Source organism: Triticum urartu, chromosome 7 (assembly GCF_003073215.2).
Source record: "Triticum urartu cultivar G1812 chromosome 7, Tu2.1, whole genome shotgun sequence".
NCBI lineage: Eukaryota > Viridiplantae > Streptophyta > Magnoliopsida > Poales > Poaceae > Triticum > Triticum urartu.
Window position 1 is genome coordinate 499802508 of NC_053028.1, and position 27274 is coordinate 499829781.

A 27274-nucleotide genomic window follows, 5' to 3' on the forward strand; every position below is an offset into this window, starting at 1 on the left:
CTAAGGTCGGGGAAGGCTCTGATACCAACTTGTAACACCCTCGATGCGACTATATCTCCCATGTGTCGAGGCACGACTTAGAGGCATAATCGCATTGAAGGCATATGTCGCAAGTTAGGCAATCTTCACAAACATCCCATGTAATATAATTAATAAAAGGGGAGATAACATAGTTGGCTTACACTCGCCACGTCAATCAAGGTACATAAATAACATTACATCAACCAAGCACTCATGGCCCGACTACGGCGCCAAAATAAAAGATAACCCAACATGCAACACGGTCCCGATCACCCCCAACTGGGCACCACTACTGATTATCAGGAAAGGAAACATAGTAACGTTGAGAGTCCTCGTCGAACTCCCACTTGAGCTCGAGCGCGTCACCTGGAGCGGAATCATCAGGCCTTGCATCTGGTGTAATAGTAATCTGTGAGCCACAGGGACTCAGCAATCTCGCACCCTCGCGATCAAGACTATTTAAGCTTATAGGTAAGGCGAGGTAAAAATATCTGTGGAGCTGCAGCAAGCGACTAGCATATATGGTGGCTATCCTGTTCGCAAAAGAGAGCGAGAAGAGGAGGCAAAGCGCGAGCGAGAAACTAGAGGACAACCTGCGCAAACATTACTCCAACACCGTGTCCACTTCCCGGACTCCGCCGAGAAGAGGCCATCACGGTAACACACTCAGTTGATTCATTTTAATTAAATTAAGGTTCAAGTTATCTACAACCGGACATTAACAAATTCCCATCTGCCCATAACCGCGGGCACGGCTTTCGAAAGTTCAAATCCCTGCAGGGGAGTCCCAACTTAGCCCATGACAAGCTCTCACGGTCAACGAAGGAATAGACCTCCTCCTGAGACGTTCCGATCAGACTCGGTACCTCGGTTCTTCAAGACACTTCGACAGGTTAAAACAAGACCAGCAACACCGCCCGAATGTGCCGATAAATCCCGATAGGAGCTGCACATATCTCGTTCTCAGGGCACACTCAGATGAGCCAGACGTCGGGTAGTCCAGCCCAGAGTTGCCCCTGGTACCCCCGGACATCCCTCGGTTGGACCAACACTCAGAGGAGCACTGGCCCGGGGGGCTAAAATAAGATGACCCTCGGGCTCCGAAAACCCAAGGGAAAAAGAGGCTAGGCGGCAAATGGTAAAACCAAGGTTGGGCATTGCTGGAAAAGCTTTAAACAAGGCGAACTATCAAGGGGTTCCCATTATAACCCAACCGCGTAAGGAACGCAAAATCCGGGAACATAACACCGATATGACGGAAACTAGGGCGGCAAGAGTGGAACAAAACACTAGGCGAGAGGCCGAGCCTTCCACTCTTTACCAAGTATATAGATGCATTAAGATAACATGGCCATATAATGATATCCCAACAAGTAAATAATGTTCCAACAAGGAACGGCCTCCAATCTTCACCTGCAACTAGCAACGCTATAAGAGGGGCCGAGCAAAGCGGTAACATAGCCAATCAACGGTTTGCTAGGACATGGTGGGTTAGAGGTTTGACATGGCAATTTGGGAGGCTTGAAAGCAAGTGGTAGGCATCGTAGCATTGGCATAGCAAAAGAGCGAGCAATCTAGCATAGCAAAGATAGTAGTGATTTCGAGGGTATGATCATCTTGCCTGCAAAGTTGTCAGAGTTGACTGGATCCTCGAAAGCAAACTCAACGGGCTCCTCATTAGCGAACTCGTCTCCCGGCTCTACCAAAACAAGACAAACAAGCAACAAGGACACAATCAACCACGTGCAAGGCTCAAACAATATGATGCAAAGATGATATGCTATGCGGGATGCATATGCAAGATTTGACAAGGAATGCATGAACTTGGCCTCAACTTGGGAATCCAAGTGTTCCACTGGAAAGATGAGATGAAATTGCTTGAAAACGATATAAAGAATGCCGGAATCGGAGTTACGGTTTGGAAATGGCAAGCAATTCAAATATGATCACGTTCTGCGATTTACAGGAAGTAGCCATCTAAATACAATGAGATGAACATGCTACAGCATCCAAACATAGCATCAAAATACATGGCAGGGATGCATTCATGATGCTTAACAAAAGTCTAGCACTGAGCTACGGCCAAATCATCCATTAACAGGTTCAAACAAGCATGGCAAAAATGCATATGGTAAACAGATTTCAGACTTAGTGAAATTAACACTTGTCTGGAATTTCAGATCAGGTAGCACTCTTTGGAGCATGAAAACTATATGCTACAGGACCTGAATATGGCAAAGTAAAGCATGGCATGGAGCTACTCAAAGAGCTTAACAAAAGTCCCTTAGTGACCTTGAGCCAAAAGGGATCAGAAAACACATTTGCAAACATGTGAACATGGCAAAAACATAATCAGTACTCAGACTTAGTGAAAACTGGAGCATGCTGAAACAGATATCAAGTAGGCATGTTTACGAGCTCGATGCACTCACTACGGAGCAAGTCATGACAAGCTAAGCATACATCCATCAAGAATACAAATTCAGGCTATACATGGCAAGAACAATAACATAGCATGCACGGATCAACTACAACATCATCGGCAAAATCGCTAACAAGTAGACAATCTACCCAGATTCATGAAGTAGCAAAAGTAGAGCTCGATTGACTCAAGCTAGGGTGCTCCATAATTGCAAACAAAGACATGGATGGATAGAGCACTACAAGATTAACAAAACATCATTAGTGATCATCCCCAAAAGAGGCACGGATCACTAGGAAACAACATGAACATATGGCCATATGAGATAAACAGCTCAAGGACTTAGTGGAAATGCTAAGTCCCTGAAATCAGCATTACCAAGTGCCTCACTTTGCAAGCTCGTGCTAGTCACCACACACATTACAAAAATACATGGGTTGCACCTCTGTAAAGATGGCAAAACCCTTAACAAAACATATGTAGAACTCATGGGCATATCATGCACACATTAATCATGGCAAAAATGACAAATCTCTAAATGGAGCAGCAGATCTGACAATTATCTCAAGTAGCATTCTTCTAACAGCATTTCGGGCATCAAGATGAACTCAAATGAAAATGATGCAATGGAATGAAATGATGTACTCTCTGAGACGAACATTTTGATATGCTATATGCCCAAAACGGAGCTACGGATGCAAAGTTACGATGCGATGAACATAAGCAAAAAAATTAGGGTTAGGGACGGAAAGTCAACCGAGATCTAGATCCGGATCTGGCACTGTTCACGCGCGGATTACGAGGTTCAACGGCCGGAGCTCGCTGGAGTTGACGACGTCGACGGCGGCCGGTGGATCCGTGGAAGGAGGGTGGAGAGGCGAGGTGACCCGGGCGGTGCGCGCGGCCTCCGGCGACGTGGGGCGGCGGCGCGGCGAGGAGAGGCGGCGGCGGCCGGAGTGGGACGCTGCGGCGGAGCGGCGAGGGTCGCGGCGGAGGGACGGCAGCGGTGGTCCGGCACCGGCGCGGGAGAGGAGAGGCGGCGCGGGTGGATGGCGGGCGGCGGCGCGCGCTTCGGGCCGCGGGGGCTCCTCCCGGTCCAAGCGGGCCGCGGCGGGGTGGAGCGGCCAGCGTGCCACGTGTCAGCGCCTGGTTGGTCACGGGCGTCGGCGGCGGGGTGTCCGGTGCGGACGGACAATGTCCGGCGCGGCGGATCTGGGATTTTTAGGGTTTCGAGGAGGGGATCCGAGATTTGGAATGAGGGGTCTATATATAGGCATAGAGGGAGCTAGGAGAGTCCAAATGAGGTGCGGTTTTCGGCCACGCGATCGTGATCGAACGCTCTAGATGATGGAGAGGGTTTTGATGGGTTTTTGGGACAAAATGGAGGGGTGTTGGGCTGCAACACACACAAGGCCTTTTCGGTCCCTCGGTTAACCGTTGGAGTATCAAACGAAATCCAAATGGTACGAAACTTGACAGGCGGTCTACTGGTAGTGAACCAAGGCCGCTTGGCAAGTCTCGGTCCAATCCGGGAATGTTTAATCCCCACACACGAAAGAAGGCTAGAAATGACCACCGGAGGAGAACGAAGCGCCGGAATGCAAAACGGACAACGGGGAAAATGCTCAAATGCATGAGATGAACACGTATGCAAATGCAATGCACATGATGACATGATATGAGATGTATGGCAACGATAACAATACACGGAGACAAAAACCCGAACCCGAGAAAATAAAATAACTTAAGGCCGGAAACGACAAGAGTTGGAGTACAAATTGGGTAAGTTACATCCGGGGTGTTACACCTGGCTCACCACTCGGTAGGATTTTTAAACACTTAGGCGAGCACTGGGCTGTAGCTAAGCCTCCGAGTGGGAGCCTGGCTCACCACTCGGTAGGATTTTGAAACACTTAGGCGAGCACTGGGCTGCAGCTAAGCCTCCGAGTGGGAGTCTGGCTCACCACTCGGTAGGATTTTTTTACAAACTTAGGAGAAACGGATTCGCAGCTAAGCCATCCACTGGGGGATTTCACACGCAAACAAAAGTGACAACAATTATAGGAAAAATTGTAACACTCTTGTCTTTGATAAATAGACTACAGAAGTTTTTCTTATTACATCTCATCCAAGTGAGAATTCAAGTGTAAAAGGGGCGGAGCAGTTCTGCATTCCAAGCTCGTGGCTCATCGATCTGGTGATCGACATTGTAAAGGTGATACGCTCCATTGTGGAGGACTCTGGTGACGATGAAGGGACCTTCCCAAGTAGGAGCGAGCTTGTGTGGTTTCTGTTGATCCACTCGGAGGACCAAATCTCCTTCTTGGAAGGCTCGACTCTTCACATTTCTGGCATGGAATCGACGCAAGTCTTGCTGATAAATGGTCGATCGGATCATAGCCATTTCTCTTTCTTCTTCCAGGAGGTCGACTGAGTCTTGCCGGGCTTGTTCTACTTCATCTTCAGTATAAAGCTCGACTCGGGGTGCATTGTGAAGTAGATCACTCGGCAGGACTGCTTCCGCTCCGTAAACTAGAAAGAACGGAGTCTTCCAGTCGACCGATTCGGGGTGGTCCTCAATCCCCACAGAACTGACGGAAGCTCGTCGACCCAAGCGCCTGCTGCGTGCTTGAGATCACGCATCAGCCGAGGCTTTAGTCCTTTGAGAATCAGACCATTTGCCCTTTCTGCTTGTCCATTCGACTGGGGATGGGCGACCGATGTGTAGTCGACTCGTGTGCCTTGAGAGGCGCAAAAAGCTCTGAACTTGTCTGAATCAAAGTTTGACCCATTGTCGGTGATGATGCTATGCGGGACTCCATATCTGAATGTTAACTCCCTGACGAAACTGATAGCAGTGCAAGCATCAAGATTCTTGATAGGCTTAGCTTCAATCCATTTGGTAAACTTGTCGACTGCCACAAGCACATGTGTGAAACCGCTCCTGCCTGTTCTCAATGGGCCAACCATGTCCAGTCCCCAAACAGCGAAGGGCCAGACGAGTGGAATGGTCTTTAGGGCTGATGCAGGCTTGTGTGACATGTTGGAGTAGAACTGGCACCCTTCACACTTGTCGACTATCTCTTTTGCCATTTCATTCGCTCTTGGCCAGGAAAATCCCGCTCGGTATGCTTTAGCCACAATGGTCCGAGAGGACGCATGATGACCACAGGTCCCCGAGTGGATATCATCAAGGATTATCTGACCTTCTTCTGGTGTTATACACTTCTGACCAACTCCAGTCGCGCCTTCTCTATACAACTGTCCCTTTATGACTGTAAAGGCCTTGGATCGACGGACGATCTGTCGAGCCTCTTCTTCGTCCTCCGGGAGTTCCTTTCTTAGGATATACGCGATGTATGGTATCGTCCAGTCGGGGGTGATTGCCAAAACTTCCATGATTAGGTCGACCACTGCCGGAATTTCAACTTCAGTCGGATCTGTGGCACTCTTTGGCTGCGGGGCTTCATCTGTAAAAGGATCTTCTTGGACTGATGGCGAGTGGATGTATTCCAAAAACACATTGTTGGGGATGGCTTCTCTCTTGGAGACTATCTTTGCCAAATCATCAGCCGCTTGATTTTTCAGTCGGGGGATGTGATGAAGCTCTAACCCCTCGATTTTCTTCTCTAACTTTCTCACTGCATTGCAATAACCAGTCATAGCTGGACTCCTGACGTCCCACTCCTTCATCACCTGATTAACCACCAAATCTGAGTCGCCATAGACCATGAGGCGACGGACGCCGAGTGAAATGGCCATGCGCAACCCATACAAAAGTGCTTCATATTCTGCTTCGTTATTGGAGGAATCGAAGTGAATCTGGAGAACATACCTGAGCTTATCTCCTCGGGGGGAAACCAATACTACCCTAGCACCGGAACCATTCAGCATCTTAGATCCATCGAAGAACATGGTCTAGTGCTCCAAGTGAACTTGAGTCGGAAGTTGCTGTTCGATCCACTCGGTGACGAAATCTGCAATTGCTTGGGACTTGATAGCTTTCTTTGCCTCAAACTTGATATCTAGGGGAAGAAGTTCAATCGCCCATTTGGCCACTCGACCAGTTGCATCTCTGTTGTGCAAAATCTCTTATAGTGGAGCGTCGCTGACGACTGTAATGGAATGATCAGAGAAGTAATGTGCAACCTTCTTCGTGGTCATATAAATCCCATATACAAGCTTCTGGTAATGAGGATATCTTTGCTTTGAAGGAGTCAAAACTTCAGAAACATAATACACTGGGCGCTGAACTTTGAAGGCCTTTCCTTCTTCTTCCCGCTCGACCGTAAGTACTGTACTGACAACTTGTCCTGTGGCTGCCATTTAAAGCAGCAAAGATCTAGCCTCTCCATACATACCCCCCTACATCACTGTCAGAGTTAGAACCACGACAGGAGTGACAGAGGGAACACCATTCTCCACAACGTACCAGAGATCGTTATCAATTGCCTCAAGATGCATGCGCATCTTATTCTTCCAGTAGGGGTAGTCCGTCCCATCGAAGGTAGGACACCCAACAGAAACCTTGATCATACCTGCGGTCGACATAACTAAAACTCTGGGCGGTTAAACCAAAATCACACAGAACAAGGGAGCGCATTGCTCTAATATCAATTGAAAGTGCGTTATATCGACTAGAGGGGGGTGAATAGGCGATTTTTATGAATTCTTCACTTAGGAATTTCAGGGTGAGGAAATTCCTGAGTGAAAAACTACTTGCAGCGGAATAAGTACTTAGAAGTAAACATAACAAAGCATGATCATGGTCTTCATAAAGAAATGAAAACAAGCACAGAGTACAGAAAGCGTAAACACAGGATAACACAGGATAAGACAAACAGACTGAAGAAATTAAACTGAGGAAATAGAGAAAGTCTTCAGTCAAAGTCTTCAAACATATATGAACAAGCACACAACACAAATAAGAGGAGATGGAAGGGTTGAGGAAATGGAACCAGTTAGCTCGGTGAAGACAATGATTTGGTAGACCAGTTCCAACTGCTGTGACAATTGTACGTCTGGTTAGGGCAGCTAGGTATTTAAACCTGAGGACACACAGTCCCGGACACCCAGTCCTGAACACGCAGCTCAGGACACTTAGTCCTCACCGTATTCCCCTTGAGCTAAGGTCACACAGACCTCGCCTAATCACTCGTGGTAAGTCTTCAGGTGACTTCCAAACCTTCACAGACTCGGTCACTCGGCGATCCAAAATTTCCTCTTGGATGCTCTAGACCATGACACCTAACCGTCTGGAAGATGCACAATCTTCAAAGGTAACAAGCGTCGGATCCACGCAGGATCAATCTCTTCAGTGATGCTCAATCACTTGGGGTTTGTAGGTGTTTGGGTTTGGGTTTTCCTCACTTGATGATTTTCACTCAAAGTCCTCGGAGGATGGAATGCTCTCAAATGACAAGTGTCAGTTTCTCTCGGAGCAGCCAACCAGCTAGTGGTTGTAGGGGGCGGCTATTTATAGCCTAGGGAGCAGCCCGACATGTAAGACATAAATGCCCTTCAATGATATGACCGTTAGGTGGGTAGATATTTTGGAACAGCTGGCGCATAACACGGCAACGGTCGGAATTTTGAGTATCAAATTCCTCAGGGCTATCATGTTCCTCACTATGTAGGCAATCCGCAGTGGCGAATTCCTAACTCCTCAGTCAGAACAAATTCCCCAGAGACCAGAAGAACTTCGTCTCTGTCACTGAAGAAATTGACTGAACTGTATGAGATTTCCAATGGCTTCACTCGAAGGGATTGGTAGGTGTAGGATTTTGAGTTGAGCATCACTTGGAAATTTTTCCTTAGTATTTCCTCGACCCCCTTTAACAGTACGGTGTTTCCTATGACTCAAGAAGGAGAAAGTGAAACTACGAAAATAAAAGTCTTCATGCTTCATGTTCCTCGAATGAATACCAAGTCTTCAGGATTACACCAATTTCTTCACTTTCAAAGTCTTCAGAAAGTGTTCAGAAATCCAAGGTCTTCAGTCAAAGAACTTCATTTTTAGGGGTCGACTTTCTCTATAAATATCAAACTCCTCATATACTTATAGACATGTGCACACTCACAAACGCATCAGTCCCTTAACCTATAAGTATTCAATAGACCAAAATCACTAAGGGGCGCTAGATGCACTTACAGAGAGGTATGTGACCGCCTTGCCAGCGCAAAGGAGATATGAGGAGCTACAGGAGGTTGCAGGGTTGCAGCCTAGGGGGTGAGATTGACTAGAAGGAGGGGACACATTCGGTGGCATAGTGCTACACAAGTCTCGTGAGATCTACAAGACCAATTGACTAGGTTGCTCAAAAATTGCAACGAGAAGCATCCCCGGTAATGATCTCCCATGTTGCGCATCGGTACAACGGAATCGGGATGTCAACGACGTTTAGATCATGAAAACAGAAAAGTACAATGACCGAACTATCTGAGAGGGAAGAAAAATCACACGGTTATAATGTCTCTAAATGCATTTTTCACAGACCTGCTTGCATCCATAATGATGGTTTTCTATGTTGGATGTGAAAGTTGGCTAGATTTTCACAATGAGTAAAAACATTCGTGGATGGTCTTTACGGAACTAGGTAAGCGTGAGTTGAAATGTCCGAATGATTTTAAATTACATAAAATCTCCACTACTTCATCCATACCATATGTGGTTTCTTTCTTTGTGTACTGCCACCACCTGGCTAGCAGAGTCACCATGTATAAAACAACATAAGACACTACGTCTTTTCTAGGGTTTGCTATAGAGGAGGCGACCATGAGGCACCTAGTTTGTCCCAATGACACATTGGTACCGCCGCGGGTTCCCGTATCCTTCTCCAGCCACTACAGCGACGCGAGGATGGGGAACCTCAGATCTTAGTGTCCTGGTTCGTGTTTCGTAGGGATTTGAGTTCTACGTTGCCGAAGAGATTGGGGTAGCGGCGGCGATAGGAATAACGGTTCGTTGACTTTCCCCATGTTGACGTCCCTCCTCGGAGTGGCGTTGATGATCCGAGGATGACATTAACCATCGCGCACTCGATGTGGCGTGATTGGCATTTGTTCAACGGTGGTATCATGCGGAGAGATTGGCGTTGCAGCGTATTTTTATTCTCCAATTTCATTTCTGCTTGAAAGCTCAGCCGTGTACGACTCCATCGGGGAACCTGTGAGGTTTGTGTCTCCAACTCTATGTGGCGGGGTTGGGATTATCTCTTGCCCTCTTCGGTGCCGGCTTCTTCGGGCCGACGATCTATCCAGTTCACGGTCGCCAACGTCTTCTAGTCTACATTGACAACCTCCCGTCCACTGCTTCTACAAGCTCTTGGATTTTAACATGTTTGCTAGTGAGACGGAGGTCCATAGGCGACAATGATTTTTGCTCATGGTGCGCCGCTGGTGGAAGCACAAGGAAGACGGTGTTGATTTCTTCGAGATCATATTTATTCCTTACCATTGTAAGGAAGTTCTTATCAAAAGCTGATTTTTATTTAATATATGGCCTTCAGCCTTTAAAAAAACATGTGTGCAATGTTATGAGTCATAAACATGGACTGTATGGAGTACAATTTTTTAGAGGCAATTTTGTGCCGTGAAAATGTCACATGGTAACATGAAGAGTCAGCTTGTGCCCTTCTCATTTTTAAGGGAGATTGGCATTCTGTGTATAGATAACAGAGTAAGTTTTTTCTTTTCATTTTCACTTGGTCTACTTAGTGGGATGGGTAAATAATTTCTTTTTTTGCGGGATAAACTTCCGATCTATTCATTTTCAATCATGGTAGTATAATGAACACTGAAAATAATAAAAAATACATTCAAATTTGTAGACCATCTAAAGACGACTACAAACACTGAAGCGAGCCGAAGGCGCGTCGCTGTCATTGCCCCTCCCTTGCCGGAGCCGAGCAAACCTTCTTGTAGTAGACAGTCGGGAAGTCGTCATGCTAAGGCCTCATAAAACCAATGCATCAGAATAGCAACTGCCGCCGATGAAGAGTGTAGATAAGAAGGATCCAACCTAGACACACAAACAAAGACGAACGACGAACAAATTCAAGCAAATCCACTGAAAACAGATCCACTAAAGACACACCTCCACACGCCCAATATGAAGCACACACATCCTAATTAACATCGTGTTGGATTATTTTTATCAATCTCCATGAACTTCTCTATCAGGCTTGTTTGGATGAGAAGCATTACTTTTGGGACTTTTCTCGTTTGTTTCAAAATTTGAACGATGCCGAAAGACCCTGATCTGAACAGCCCCGTAGCAACGATGTGGATCTTTTATACGTGCAATGCACATTTATATTAGGTAAGATATATCTGTTGCATATTGATATTTGATAAGATATCAATTATTTCTTCACGAGAATGATAGGATATTAATTACATGGCAGATTTCAAGGGATAGCGTTGAGTCAAAACGTGTTTACAACCAATGGCAGTGGTGGGTAATTAGAGCGTTAAACGGGTTTGGTGCTCAACATTGGAGCGATTTAAACCGCTAGATAACATGATTTAACGGTCGAGATGGTTTGGATCTGTCCATTTAGGTCTTTTTATATTGGTATAGATAGATATAGATGAAAATACTCATATCTTGTTTCTTAGTTGTGTCACTATATCCAACACAAAGTAGGCCACACAACACAATGATACTAGGTAATATCCTGTTCGTTGTTGCATAAATCGATTGCAAGATAGTTGATCGTATTTGATCATTGTATAGTTGTAAAATATTTAATAAATATAAAATAGTATAATAATTTATGCATGGTTCTATGTTTGTATGTTGAGGTGAGTATTTTTCTATACATGGTTTATTTTCTTTCGGCACTTCAAATTGCCTGACATATTTTCATCGTGGTTATCTATTGACACAAACGGAAATGACCATTGGGCTTATCCATGGTTGAATTTTGTACTGTCTAGACAAATCTAAGACAAGCTTTTTGGGACGAAGGGAGTACTACATAACAATTTCAAAACTTACCATGTGAATTCAGAGAAACGACACACCAAGAAGTGCATGCATCACTGAATGAAACCACTTAATTTCAAAACCTGAACGATGTCTTCATCATTTAGCTGTACAATTCAAGATACCCAAATCTTTCAGCGTGCTCAAGGTCCACGTGGAGTGTGTGGTGGTAGCTGAAGCTCTTCAGCACTCTTCTCCAGCATCTCGAGCACTCTGGTCATGGAAGGCCGGTCCGAAGGGGAGATTTGCACGCACCACAGCCCGACCACCACCATCTTCCTCACCAGTCCGGTAGCCTTGCCATCGCTATCATCGATGGCGCAAGCTCTTGCACAGAACTGATCTAAGCCTTCATATAAACACTGGGGGAAATACTTGCTGCTGCTGCTTGCCTCTGAATCAGTGAAATCGTCGTCATCCATGCTCCTCCTAGCCTCAGATATCTCAAGAACCATCATGCCATAGCTGTAGACGTCGGACTTGCTGGTGACTGCCCCTACTCCCCTGGAGAACACCTCAGGCGCGATGTACCCGATCGTGCCCCGAGCTCCTGCAATGGACACCGCGATTGTGCTCTCTTTTTGGGAGCACAGCTTGGCCAGTCCGAAGTCGGAGATCTTAGGCCGGAGGTCCCGGTCCAGGAGGATGTTGTGAGGCTTGATGTCAAAATGCACAATGTGCGCGTTGCAACCTCTGTGCAGGTACTCGAGGCCTCGCGCAATGCCGACAGCAATGTCGAACAGTGTCTCCCAGCCAAGTGAGTTGTGCTCAGTGCCTCTCCCAGAAGTGTATCTTTCAAGGGAGCCATTCGGCATGAACTCATAGATGAGTCCCCTTTTAGATCTACCCTGCAAGCAGAATCCCAGCAGCGTGACGACGTTGACATGGGAGGTCCTGCTGATGCTGGCGACCTCAGTCATGAAATCCTCGCCATCGACGTCCCTGTTGTCCTTGAGCATCTTCACGGCAATCTCACGGCCATCCGGGAGTCTGCCTTTGTAGACCACACCGTTGCCGCCGTGGCCAAGTTTGTGCGAGAAAGATTTCGTCATCCGTTTCACTTGCGAGTAGCTGTACCTCCTCGGATGTTGCCACCGCAGGAAGGATTCAATCGTCGGTGTGTCCCTCTTCCAGGGCATGGGAGGAAGTGAGCCATGAAACTTCTTCTTGTAATACAGAAATGCTCCCAGAAGACAGAGGCACAGCAGCGCCAATGCACTCAGGGTCCCCGCAAGTATGTATGTTCTAGCCTTCTTCCTCCCTGAGGGAGTCCCTGATTCAGACGCCGGAGGAGGAGGTAGCAGGGGTGCCATGGACGGCGGCATGCTGGGGATGAAGGCCATGAACTCATAGCGCAGGTAGCAGCTGGGCCCGTTTAGACGGACACCGTCCATGTCGGCGCAGCATCCGGCGAGCCAGACCATGTGCGATGCCAGGCACCGGCTGCACTCCTCGGCGGGCAGGTCCTCCGTGCATTGCGCCAGCCCATGCAGCGTCATGTTCGGTGTGACCTCCTCGGCATCAAAGGCAAACCGGAGCGTCGAGGCCGCCGCGGCGGGGAGCATCCGCCCGGCCAGCCTCTGACGCGCCGCACCCAGGCTCACTGGATCTGAGAAGTTGTGGGGGTTGGGCACGTCGAACCGCCGCGCCGGTGACGTGTCCGCGGTGCCGAAGAAGGGGGTGTCATCGTAGCGCACGAGGCAGTGCCCGTACCAAAGGACAATGTCCCTGCGGCCTGCGCACCGGGTCCCGGGCAACTCGGCTGCCGCGCCAGCGAGACAGGCAGAGCAGTCGGACCGCTCCGCGTCGGTGAAGCACATGGCGAGCCCAAAGACCGTGTCCGCCGCGTCGCTGGCGCCAGTGGTGAAAGTGGAGTTCAGGAAGCTGGCGTCCGTGGCGGCCATGTGTTGGAGAGAGGCCTGGAGCCGGAGGAGGTTGGCCTCGAAGCCGGCGCTACGGTTTGAGGTGGCTGCAGTAGAGGTGGAGCAGTCAGGGCAGGCGTACCTGCCATTGGCCTTGGTCCCGCAGATGTTGGGGAGCTGGGAGAACACTTGTGGGAGGAAGACGACGACGGTGAAGAGGAAGAGGCGCCGATGAGGCAAAGCCATGGTACTGCAACTGCAGAGGATGGCATCCACGTCAGAACTGATGAATCTTGCTTCAAGACTGTAATGCAATGCAATGCAAATTATTCATGCAAGGAGAATTGCCAAGGGAAAAAGTTGGGGATTAGTAGCAGGGAGTCAAGATGAAGTCTTCCCCGCTGGAGAGACTAGGACAGGCACCGGCCGGCAAGAAGCAAGTTGCATGGTGGAGCAAGCTGTACTGAGTGCATCAGCCAACGCCACACAAATCCATTTGTCTCCACAGCAGAGGTCAAAGAAGATGGCTGACTAGGTAGCAAAGGTCCTATCTACTGCTATTCCACCACAAAACTGATTTATACGGCATCTTATTAATAATATCTCTTTCTCTCTCCACATATGCTAGGTGTATAATTAAAAGTTGAATGCAAAAAAAAACTAGGAGCTGTATGGTGGTTGCAGTGATAGTCTCTGAAGCTTCAACAAGTGCAAACACAGATGTAGATTGCACTTAAACTTAGCTAATGAATTGACATTGTAGACCAAAGTAAGAATGAGAACTGAAATAACGGCACTTCTGAAGTCCTGGGATATTTTCAGTTCTATTAAAGTAACTAATTAATGTGATTATAAGATGATATAACATAGTAAAATACAATTTATCTTAGCTCTGTTGCTGTGAAACAAATAAGATGCAGAGGAAATAATTTTATCACAACAGCAGATTCCAAGGAAGAAAAGCCAGCCACATACCTGGTCCAAAGTGCAAGTAGAGCTATGCCCTAAACTTATAGAACATAAAAGGAACCCAGCCATAGCACATTTCTCATGATCAACGTGTAGATGGGGAAGATCCGAAGTGCAGGTAGAGTTACAAAGAAACCTCTCCTGAAACTCGCAAAATGCCACCCTACAACTTTGTATAAGTTTTCTTTTTGAGGTGCAACTTTGTATAAGTTATGACACAGAACTGATGTCATGTCAAGTTGTTTATGCAAAAGAAAAGTACGTATTAGCAATGCAACAAACAAAGGAAGTTCTTTTTTGATAGTTAGCAGTCCATCACAACCCACACTGGAACCTGGGCCAATAGATATACACAGACCTCAGGAATCTGGTGCAGGGAAGCAGTGCAGAGTGAAGTGCAGAAAGACAGCAGAGAAGATAACACTGTTATCTTTCATACTGCAGGAACCATACTACTTTTTCCAGGTTCTCATTTCTCAGTAGGGACATTCTTCTTGCATATAGTGAAGTCCTAAAAGAAGAGGTGACAGATGCAAAACAAGTTAGCCAACTAAAAAGGAAAATGGAGTGCCAAAGCTAGATTTGTTTCTTCAAATGTAGATAAACTACTGACAAGCCAGTCGCATAATCAAAGGTTTGCTACTCCATAATAACTCAAACAAAAAGACGTTAACACCAAATCAAAGTTCTCAACTAATGCAACTAGCCTCATTCATTGTGCTACTTTGTAAGAACTTACTCCCTCTGTCCCAAAATATAAGAACGTTTTCGACACTAGTATAGTGTAAAAAACGTTCTTATATTTTGGGACGGAGGGAGTATATTTGAAGTCCTTGACAACATTGCAACTTATAGAAAAACGGCCAACAGACTTCATATCTGATAAAGGGTTATTTCTTTGGATTATATAACAAACAGTAGGATGGATATTTCCCACCAGACAGAAGAATAGAATATATATGCAACACAATAGATCGAACATGACACAGAAATAAAGATGAACGGGTTCCTCTACCTTGTAAGGTAGTGCAACTGCAACAACTTCTAATAGTTATTTCCGTCTTCAATTAATATTTTTATATCTTCATGAAGACCAATAGTTTCATGGGATGCAATTCCAGTGGCGTAATAGGCTTTTTACAAACCTTTGATAGGCATCAGGGCACAAAACTCAGCCCTCCAGACAAAAGCTTGCCAGTATGGAAAATCAGAACGAGATTTTCCCCCATTATGTATTGCTTACCATTTTGAAACCATGAAGACCAACCTTGAATTTGTGTACACCACTCCTGACAAGGACTAAATTTAAGCAAGACCAGGAGAACCAGGTGTTCCACAATGAACACGATCATGTTTCTTCGTCTCTGAATGATTTACATACATGAAGTGCTCCATATCAAAGTCATCACCTTTGCGTTTTGCAACTCTGTGCTGGCTCATTCAGCATCCAAGTTTGTCTTGTAGAAGAACATCACAGTGAACTCTGACAGTAACAGACAATCACAGATTTCCAGTCAATTCCGAATTTCTCAAAACTGAGCTGTTTTCTTTTTGGCTAACCTGTGCTGTTTTGGAAAAGACCATCTTCTGTCGTATGAAACTAATACGAGAAAATTCCAACTTGTTTATTCACAGTGAAAGCTACCAGTAGTCTTTGCAAGAGCATTCACCATTTACAAAGTGATGGTAGCGGTTAACATCTCTTATGATGATCTCACGCTGCACAATCTGTGAAATCAGTTTGATAACAACATGACAGTCCTCGCAAACTCGAAGATTCTTAGTCACAAGAAGCTTTGTCCCAGGAGGTGTACTAATGAGCCCAAACGCAATGGCCAACCTCTCACTGTGGCTTCTCACCATATTCCTCTTTTCATCATCATCCACATTGTGGAAAACTGGCATTGTGTCAGGCACGTAGCCAGCATCACTCATGAGACCTTCCAATCTCTCTAGCTCTTCATATATTTCATCTGATCTAGGATGAGATGCATCCCCAACTAGAAATCCATGAGTTTTTCCTTTCAACTCAATCCAACTGCAAGCGAGGATTTTTTTCAGGCCTCTATTGGTCATTAGCTTTCTCACCCTTGCAGCATTTTCCCATTTCCCAGACTGAGCATAGATATTTGATAGATGGACATAATTACCAGCATCTTCAGGCTCGAGCTCAATCAACTTCTGCAGGGCTAGCTCACCTAGTTCAACATTTTTGTGGATCTTACAACCATTGAGAAGTGCCCCCCATATTCCTGAATCTGGTTTGATAGACATTCCTTTAATAAGGTCATATGCTTCCTCAAACCTACCGGTGTGACCAAGAACATCTACAAGGCAAGTGTAATGCTGCACTGTTGGCTTGATGGAGTACACATCAACCATCAGACCAAAGAACTCTCTTGCTTCTTCTACCATCCCTCCATGGTTGCAGGCAGATAAAACCCCAACAAAAGTGATGTTGTCAGGAGTCACTTGAGCATCTCCCCTCATTTTGTTAAACAGTTCAAGTGCTTCGTCAGCATGGCCATGCATCCCGTATCCACATATCATGGCATTCCAAGAAACAAGTTCCCTCTTCATAAGTTGCTCAAAGAGAACACGAGCCACCTGCACCCACCCACTCTTGGCATACATGTCCAGAAGGGAAGTTTTCAGCTTATCCTGCCGCCCAAATCCCCTCCTCCAACCAAACCCATGCAGCTCTCTCCCTCTAGGCAGAGCAGCGGCATCAGCCGCCGCTGATATTGTACTCACCAGAGTAGCGATTGTGGGCCCAACACCATTAGAAGCCATGTCACGGCACAATGAAAGCGCCTCCATGGGTCGCCCATTCTGCCCATATGCAGCAATCATCGAATTCCACACGACAGCGTCTCTCACCGCGATCCCATCAAACACCGCTCGAGCATCATCCACACACCCGCACTTGGCGTACATGTCAACAACACCGGCGCACACAAACACATCCTGGCCCCACCGCGTGCCCGAGACGCGCTCGTGCACCTCCCTCCCGGTCTCCAGGTCCAGGAGCGCCGCGCACGCCTTGAGCACCAGCGGGTACGTGAAGTTATCCGGCTCCACGCCGTGCTCCGCCATCCCATAATAGAGCTGCACCGCGGCCTCGTGGGGCCCCTCCCGCGCGTAGGCCCTGATCAGCACGTTCCACAGGAACACGTTCCGCTTGGGCATTCCGTCAAACAGGCGGCGCGCCTGCCCAACATGGCCGCAGGCAGAGTACAGGTCGACGAGCTTGGTGGACAAGACCGTGTCGGGGCCGAGGCCCGAGACGAGGAGCCTGCCATGGAGCTGCCTGCCTGCGCGCAGGGAACCAGCGGCGACGCAGGATTGGAGGATGGAGGTGTAGTGGTGGTAGGAATGAGTGGAAGAAGCGAGGTGGCAGTTGGTGCTTGGAGGTGGCGTTGCTGCAATGGCGGTGGTGGGTGGGAGGGTTGTAGCCCTGCCGAGGGAAGAGGAGATGAGACGACGGAGACGGCGGCGGTGTCCGGCGGGTGACGGCGCGTTTCTCGACTTTGAAAGGATGGAGGGAAGCATCGTCTGCCCGCGGTGGCGGTTAAACCGGCCCCGTGCCTACTTGAGCACGTCACACGTCGATATACCCAAGGAAATCCCTATTTGACGCACCTTGTTTCAAACTGTCGCCGAAATCACTAACTAATTAAGGAATACTCGTTGCAAAAAGCACTTCACTTTCCCAGATCGCGACAAGTGGCGCACATACAGCACGCCACTTGTCGCAACCCGAAAATTTTTCTTTTTTCGTAGATCCGTTTATTCAAAACGTTTTATGTCTTAAACCATGCGTCCAAATCTCGAACCGTTTTCATCGTCGGATTCCTCGCGTCGAGATTTTCAAAACTAGATCCCATATTGATAGGTTTTGACAAACTTTTTTCTCACGAAAAAAACTGGGCGAAAAAACCGGACCGGAAGCATGGTTTTTTTCCCTTTCCGAAAGAGGCACCTCCGTGCCTCTCGCGAAATCACAACCGTGCCTCTCGTGGAAGCAAAACCATGACTCTTGTGGAAGAAAAAAAACAGAAAACATGTTTTTTTTTCGTTTTCGAGAGGCACGGCCGTGACTCTCGCGAAAGCACAACCGCGCCTCTCGCGAAAGCAAAACCGTGACTCTCGCGAAAGAAAAAAAACAGAAAACGCGTATTTTTTTCCCTTTCCGAGAGGCACGGCCGTGACTTTCGTGAAAGCAGAACCGTGCCTCTCGTGGAAGCAAAACCGTCACTCTCCCGAAAGAAAATAAAAACAGAAAACGTGTTTTGTTTTTCCCTTTCCGAGAGGCACGGCCGTGACTCTCGCTAAAGCACAACCGTGCCTCCCGCGAAAGAAAAACCGTGATTTTCACGAAAGAAAAAAAATGCATTTTTTCACGCAAAAAAAATCGAAATTTCTTTTATCGAAAAGCTAAGAAAGACCAGGGGAAAACCCAAACATCGAAAAAACCCGGAAAAAAACCGTTTAAAAAGCCGAAAACACGTGCGGAAAAATAAAAAGACAAAATCCGAAGAAAATGTCCAAAGCGCGACATGTGGCAAATGGCTGAGAGCGCGCCAAGTGGCGCTGATCGTTGCGAGACTTTCGAAGAAGCACTCGTTAACTAGTGTCGCTGTTTTTCACAGGGAGATCTCAATCGTTCGGTTGGGCCGGCCTGTTTAAGCGTTTCAACGTCCCCTGTTTTGGGAACCTTCTAGAGGTTTTCAGCCATTTTTTTTTGGTTTTGCAAAACTTCTAGAAGGTTCCCGAATCAATTTCTTTTATTTTTTTTTTCTGTTTTCCTTTTTTCTTTTGGCCTGTTTTTTCTTTTCTCCCCTTTTTTTCCCTGTTTTTCTCTCCTTTTTCCCTGTTCTATTTATTTTTCTTTTTTCTACTTCGTTTTTTATTTTCTTTTCCTTTCATTTTAATTTTCCATTTTCAATTTTGTATTTCCTTTCAAAAAAATCGACATTTTATATAATGTTCGTGTTTCAAAATTTTGTTCATAAATTAAAAAATATTCATATTTAAAAAAATCAGGATTTGCAAAAAATGTTCGTATTTTTTAAAAGGTTGTTCTGAATATTTTGGTTCAAAATTTTCACAACTTTTAAGAAAATGTTCAGACTTTCAAAAAATGTTCCCATTTTGAAAATTTGTCAACGAATTTTACATAGTGTTCACAAATGTCCATTTTTCAAGAGTTCAATTTTTTTTTGCACATTTCAAAAAATGTCCGTGTTTTCATATTTTGTTAGTGTTTTCCAAAATTTGTTTGAATGTTATTCTTCAATATGTTCACAACTTTTTAAAAAATTGATCGGGATTTCAAAAGATGTTTATGTTTTCAAAAAATTTAAGAAATGTTCATGTTTCCATTTTATTCAGGAGTTTCAAAAACTTTTGTGTTTCAAAAAATGTTTGCAAATTTAAAAAATTGTTTTTTATTTTTTTTATGTTTTTCAAAAATTATTCGGAACTTCACAAATATTCCTGTTTTAAAAATAGTTCCAAATTTTGAAAATATTGATTTTTTGATTTTTTTAGGAGTTTGAAAACATGTTCCCTTTTCATAAAAATTGTTCATAGATTTTCAGAAAAATGTTTCCGTTTTTAATAATTTGCGCTGCCTTAGAAAAAAATTGCGTTCGAAATTTCCAAAAGAAATTAGATCTGCTATGTCGTTTGGTTCTTAAAAGTTTCTGCGGTCAGTAATCACTACAGCTCGGTAGCTTAGTTGGTTGTATCGCCTTTTCTCATTAACAAGATCCTAGGTTTGATACCCTACGAGGGCACTTTTTGTTGGAGCTACAGTGCTCTATCGCTACCGTCATGGGTCGGCCCAGTCGTAGACTCCCTTATGCGTGCAAGCGACAACCTGCCGCAGTGCTAAAAAAAGACAACCTGCCATAGAGAGCGCCAGCTAGGAGCTCCCTACTCCCAAGCCCCATCTTCTCCCGGCATTCATTACTATGCGGCCAACTAACACCCACACCTTCGTGGGGCTAAACCGTTGTGGGCCGACTGTCGACTAGGTTTTTGCGCGTATGTAATGGTCCGCTTGGTTGGCGATCCCTATTTGGCGCTTCAGGCGCCTGTTATAGGCTATTTTGCTAGCAGGCGCCTGAAGCGCACAATCCCACGCGTGAGCTGGCCTGCCTGTTTTAGCTTCTTTTTCCTTAAAACTGCAACAAATATATGTGAGGTGTGTCCGCAGCGACTCGAACCCGCAATCCCCCTATACAAGATGAACAACAATAACCACCCGGGTAATCAAGGCTGTCATGATTACTGCCCCTTTTTTCTTGTTCCTCTTTCTTTTCTTTTCAATTTTTCTTATTTTTCTTTTTCCTTTTTATTGTTTCTTTTTCTTAATTTCATGAACTTTTTCAAAATCCATGACCTTTTTTCAAAATTAATGATATTTTTTCTCAAAATATATGTTTATTTTAGAATTGAAGAACTTTTTTTCAAATTTGTGAACCTTTTTTTAATTGCTGAATTTTTTTCGAATTTGTTAACTTTTTTGAAAATTGATGAAAAATTTCAAAATCTTTGAACTTTTCTGAATTTGTGAACTTTTTTAAAAATTGATGATTTTTTTCGAAATGGTTAAGAAAATTTAAAATTGATGAACGTTTTCTCTGTATTTGTGAACTTTATTTAAAACCAATAAACTTTTTTCGAAATCAATGATCCTTTTTCCAAATCGATTAACTATTTTTGAATTTGTGAACATTTTTTGAAAATCAATGAACTTTCCTCAAATTTTGTGAACTTTTTTCTAATTCGTGAACTTATTTTAATACATATTTTTTTCTAATTCGTAATTTTTTTTAATCTGTGAACTTTCAAATTTTGTTCACATTTTTTAATAAAAATCAAGTTTTCTCTAAAATGTATGTGCAATAAATAGCATGGCTACAGTATTCTTATACGTTTCGCGTTATAACCATTCACTAGCTCCTACCAACTCTAGTGGTTAGGCAATTGGCGCTATATGTAAATGGCTCGAGCTTGATTCCTCACGGAAGATTTTTGCTTTTGAGTTTTTTCACGCTAAATGTGTTATGTGTTCCTGGGCTGGCCCACCAGGTGCGGTAGTGGGCGCCAGTCCCTGATCGGGCGCATAAAGCGCCATACAGGAGCTCTCCGTTTGGTTTACTAACTCGCCTAGCTTAGTTGGGCCAGATTTACCTAGCCCGTTCTAGCAAAAGTCGTCAAAAGTAAGCCTTACTGTTTGGAAACAGGTAAATCTAAGCATTAACCGCCGAAGTGCCCATAGTTTTTTTTTTGCCGGTGTGGGAGAGCCGAATTGGCTCACCTCCATCATCAAGGTTTTCTCGGTAGTTACAAGCTAGGTTGCCTCCATTTGCTAGCTTTATTTCCCTAATCAAATGGCTATTCTTGCCTCGCAAGGCTAGGGACCGCCCTTGCCTAGGATCCAAACGCACCCTAAAGCTGCGCCCGCACCTGCACCACCCCCTTCGCCTTGAACGATCCGAGAGGCAAAGCAATGGTGGCCATCCCACCGGGTCAAGGCAGCGACGCCGCCTCGGTATTTGAACCTGCGAAACTATTAACACCAATGTCTCCTTCCATCGTTAAATTCTTTCGCCAATACGACCTAAGGCTCATCAAGTATTTGTTGTCTGGCCTCTGTCATCTTCCCATGGTGGAGCAGTTTGAGGTCCTAGAAAAGGTGCGCCCGGTCGCTCTTCCCTGTCTAGTTTATGTAGTCATGCTAGTACTCCCTCCTTCCTAAAATATAAGGCGCATTTGACTTTACACGAATTGATGCATCACTTTGTCCATTAGTATATATAACAAATTATATGGACTGAACATGTATCGGTAGTGTAATTATATTTGTCTTGCAAAACAATTCCATTTCATATGACTTTATAATAATTTCTAGGCATACAGTAAGTAAAAAAATCATAGTCAAACATGTACGATAAAGACTCAAAAAATCATCGCGTGCCTTATATTCTAGGCGTTTTTAGTTGTTTTTAACTTCCGACGAACCCTGGTCCAGATGATGTTGTGCATTTTGTGGTCTCTGATTCCTCAAACCACATCAACGCTCAAAACATTAAAACTTCCACCCTCGCGATGTATATTCAGAGATTGCAAGAGTACGGGATTTTCAAAGCTCCTTCAGTGCTCAACGATGATGGTGAGAAGGATGGATATGAGGAGGATAAAGATGAAGACGATGGGGATGGGGTTGAAGACAGACGGTGAGGGAGGGAGACTGAAGGTTTGTATCAAGCTTTTCATTTCAACTGACATCCGGCACACTAGTTTTTAAAAGGTTTTAGTTTAATTGGTATAACTATACTGTTTATGGGTTGATGGATGATGAAAAGAAACCTCTTTGTGGATCACAATGAATGTGAAGGAGAATGCTAGAAGTCGAGATTAGCTGAAAGCGTTGAGTGCCATGGAGATGAAGCATGAGGCTCGAGAAACAAAGAATCATTTAAGCCGGTAAGGATTCAAAGAAATCTCGGCGAGCCTCAGAGTGGCGATGGTGGTTGTGCCTCTTGGTCATGTGGGCGATGATGGGTGTTATGGTGGTGGCCTTGCAAATCTTGTTCTGGAGGTCCTAACTTCGTCACAACGGCGGGCCTTACCTTGGGGTTGTGCTGTCCTAGGTTACTTGTAGTCTCGCGATAGCAACCGGGCGAAAGATTTGCATTGAGGTGCTGATGGAGGCGGTCCCCGTGGTGCCCCTTTCCCCCGGAGGACGTCGATGCGGTTGTCTTCCTTCCGCTAGGTCTCTGGGTGAAAACACTTGTCTGTCTTGGACTCGACCGTGGCGACACTTTGCGATGTTACCTTCTTGGGGGCATGATTGTGGAGCTCAGGTGACCTAGGTGTGGCATGTCGTTGCCTTCTAGACCATCTATATTTTTGTTTGGCCCTTAATCACGTTGTTTTTGTGCACTGGTGCATTTTTCCGATGTGATTTCTGTTGTCCGTTTATATTATGATCCTCTTTGTAAAATGGCTTCCTCATTACCTTTTACCGTACATGTATTGTGTTTTGTGTTTAGCGAGGTGAAAACTTGTTTCGACAAATGCAAGTTGAGGGAGCAGAGATGCAATTTACTCCTAAAAGAAATACTCACTTGAGGACTGGACTCATGAAATCTCTGAACTGTAATACAGATGCAAGAACATGGAAATAAGAGTGTTATTTATTTATTTTTGGAAATAAGTCCCTTGGCTGCACCAGGACAGAAGCGTGTCGTAGCACCTAGGCATCGACGTGGCGAGCTATTGTGCATGCATATTCATCTCAACAAGCGACAAACATGCCTCATTTGATGCGGTGTTTCATAAAGTTTGTAAAGGTTTGATGGTCACCTTCAAAATCAACTTTGAGTGATTTGAAGCTCATCCATTGAGGGCGACTCAAAGGAAGATCAGTGTGAGCCATTTGGTGGCGCTCCGGAGTTTTGGCTTTGGCACCTCTTCAACGAAGATTAGCAGTCCCACAAAGAGTATGAACTTTAGGATACATCCTCGTCTCCGACTCACTTGTGGTTCATCCATTTCATACCTTTTACTCTTGTGTTGCTTGTTTGTATGCTTGATTCTAGCTTACCTTGTTGCTTGGTTGCTTGTTATATTGGTTGGTCTCACCTAATGTCATATCTAGAGAACCTATTCCGCACTTTGCTTAATAAGTATTGATAATTAAGTTAAAATTTGTAGTCGCCTATTCACGCCCTCTCCTCTGGTCGACCTACTTAATCCTTTCATATTCTCTTCAACCGACCGATTAGTGTGTTGTGTCAACCGCTTCGAGAGGCCACCACGTGTGTTGGGGTCTCCATGTCGTTCTCTCCCCTTCCCATAAACTTTATCGTCCCGAGCCATCTCGTCCAATCGTTTCTTCTCGAGCGATTCACTCGCCCTTCTCTTCCCTCTGCAAGTCATGACCGCTATCTCCTTCCACTCGCATGGTTCCTATCTTCTCCATGACTGGTTGTTGCCCGCAGCTGCAACCAAAGGTGAGCTACATGTATCAGCCACCATCACAGATGCGCTAGTGCTGCAAGACTGGATCCGATGCCGCGAGGGCCGACTGTCGTGCGTCATCGGTGCGCTGCGTGGTGACCGCTTGGGGCTTCAAGCCCGATGATGGCTGATACTTCTACGAGCTGGGACGAAGCCACATTTTTGTTGTTGTAGAAACATCATTGAGGTTGCGGTGGGGTTTTGCAACATCGTCTTTGTTGCCGAGGCATTGATGATGCAGGTCACGGATTGCAAAAAATATCATCGATGTTGCGGACCGGCGATGTTGGCAGTCACGGGGAGGGGGGGGGGGCACTTGCAATGTCTCCCATGTTTCAAGAACACCGTGCATGTTGTGCAACGGCGATGTTGGAGATCATCGTGATGCACGAGGAGGGAAGGGGGCGGTTCCAACATTGCCCATGTTTTGGATGATTGCACGAGGAGGGAAGTGAGCGGTTCCATCGCCCATGTTTCGAAAACACCGTGATGTTGCGGAACGACGATGTTGGAGGTTGTTGGGGGAGGGGGGGGGGGGGGGGGGGGGGGGGGGGACTGCAGCATCGCCCATGTTTTGTTGCGGAAGTTTGATTGGGGCTGATCTGACGGTGGGGAATCTCGGGTGAAGATGATTAGTTATTCCTCGGGCGCTGATGTGACGCCACGTGTTGTTCATGTCGGCATTTGTTGTCACAGCTGCCGTGATTTCGAACAAAGCGTGTCACTGCGATAAGTTTAGTGTATCAGAATCTGTAGTGCCGAGCACGAGAACTAAAGTGAGCTTTTCTGCACAAATATAATTGATTTAACCCCGCAAACCCCAACAGAGCTGCGCGATCTCCGCGGATCAGCGCGCGGTCCATCAGCATCATCGAATGCAAAAGACGAATTGGTCTTTACGTGAGCTAATGGCGGCACATGGGGGCGCGCGGGCCCCCGGCCGCTAATCTGAGACGGCCGTCACTGCCCGGAAAGTCCGAGTTAAGCCAGTACTGAAATATTTTAGCCCCTCCATCGACAGCTCCCGCGAAGACCGCCTGTTTGATCTGTCTCAACTGTTTTTTGCTGCACCATTAAGCAAAGCATTAATATCCTAGGACCGATTTAGCTTTGGTGTGCGTGCCATGGTCCAAATTGCATACTCTCGGCGCGCGAGATGTCACCACAAATTGCAGTGCCTACGCATATGCTAATCCTAGCAACGTATACAAACATACTACTCCCTCCGTCCCAAAATTCTTATATTAAATTCGTCTAGATACATATGTATTTAATATTAAAACATGACTTGATATATTCGTGTTTAGACAAATCTAAAACAAGAATTTGGAAAACGAGGAAGTACTACAAAGATGGATTTGCTACCTCTTGCGCATGGGACCACTCCGCATCCGTAGATGCGGAAGGCGGCTATTCAACATTGTCCGCATGCATCCAGTCTTTCTAATTATTTTTTTAGAAATTTGCATGTTCAAATAGCCGCATACATAGTGTACTAGTGTACACACGTTCAAATAGCCGCACACGTAGTGTACTACTGTACACATGTTTACATTATTGTCCTCTTTAACCGCCCACAGATGCGTCTTCCTTCAGTTGCTTGTGAGTTTCGATGCTGCATTTATTGATGCAACTGAATAAACTTCAAATGTGACTGGATTCTGGTCTGAAAATTCGATAGGATCATCCATGTTCTCAAATTCTAGAGCTAAGGCAGCATCCTCACCCTCATCCCCGACGATCATGTTGTGCGTGATCACATAACATGTCATCACCTTCCACAAGGTCTTCGGATCCTATTGTTTAGCAGGTCCACGAACAACTACAAAACGGGCTTGCAGAACTCCAGATGCCCTCTCGACATCCTTTCTAACTGCTTCTTGTCTTTGGGCAAAGTGGGATTTTTTCTGGCCAACTAGGTTAGAGATGATGTTGACAAAGGTATCCACAAAGGATAGATATAGTCAACCAGATAGTAGCCCATGTTGTACTCATGTCCATTAACAGTATAGTGGCAAGGAGGATCTTTTTTTAGTCAGCCTCGCAAACAATGGTGATCGCTGCAGCACATTGGTGTCATCGTGAGACCCGGGCATGCCAAATCCAAAGATCATGTGATGCAACTGATTTCAATAATGATGGTGGACTTCTTAACATGACCCTGATATTCCCCTTGTAAAGTCTTCGGGCAGTTCTTTCATTTTCAATGCATGCAGTCAAGAGATCCAAGCAAACCTGGCCACCCTCTTACTTCTGAGATTTCCAAGAGCCTCTCGTTGTCTGCCACAGTTGGTTCTCTCAGGTACTGAGGTCCAAACACCTCGACCACATCAGTTACAAACCTCACCATGGCATCTCCGCATGTGCTCTCACACATCCGTAGGTACTCGTCCCACGAATCAGTGGCCGTGCCATATGCAAGCATCCGGAGTGTGGCCGTGCACTTTCGGTAACCAGAGAACCTAATTGTTCCCACGACGTCCTTCTTCAAGACGAAGTAGTCATCATAGGATTGAACGCCATGGTACAAACGATCGAAGACAATCTTGCCCGTCTAAAAATGCCGATGAAAATGGTCAGTGAAGAGTGCATCAACGGAAAAGTAGTCGGACATCAGTGTCAAATGGTCGTGTGCCCTGTTGCGGTTGAGGACTCGATGAACCTTGAGAACATGCTCCTCCGCACGCTCCACATCTTTAAGCCAAGGATCGAACTAAGATAGATAATGATGGTAAAAAGGTGATGATGATACGATACCAGGGCACCTCCCCAAGCTTGGAACAAGCTAAGGGTGGTGCCCATAGCCATGTGCTCAAGTGTCTTTCTTCGGTGATGATGGTGATGAGGTAGTGGACTTGTCCTTCAACTTCAATAAGTACTGCAAATTACTGTCAATCCTTCGAAGAGCATTTTTTGTTCCTCCAGTACAGTGACCTCATGAGTAAGCGATGTATTCTGAGCACAAATTGCTTC

The 27274-nt window shown here is 45.7% G+C and overlaps 2 protein-coding genes across 2 annotated transcripts; both read right to left on the reverse strand.

Annotated features, from left to right (window-relative positions):
• Positions 1-11489: 11489 nt before the first annotated feature.
• LOC125522503 (PR5-like receptor kinase) lies at positions 11490-15415 on the reverse strand. The gene is made up of 2 exons (XM_048687561.1): positions 15279-15415; positions 11490-14774 (listed from the first exon to the last, which is right to left on the reverse strand). The coding sequence occupies exon 2, from the start codon at positions 13538-13540 to the stop codon at positions 11576-11578; it is 1965 nt and encodes a 654-aa protein (XP_048543518.1). The 5' UTR covers positions 13541-14774; positions 15279-15415; the 3' UTR covers positions 11490-11575.
• A 486-nt stretch (positions 15416-15901) lies between these two features.
• LOC125522504 (pentatricopeptide repeat-containing protein At1g08070, chloroplastic-like) lies at positions 15902-17842 on the reverse strand. The gene has a single exon (XM_048687562.1). It carries the CDS (start codon positions 17813-17815, stop codon positions 15905-15907), a length of 1911 nt encoding a protein of 636 aa, XP_048543519.1. The 5' UTR covers positions 17816-17842; the 3' UTR covers positions 15902-15904.
• Positions 17843-27274: the final 9432 nt, after the last annotated feature.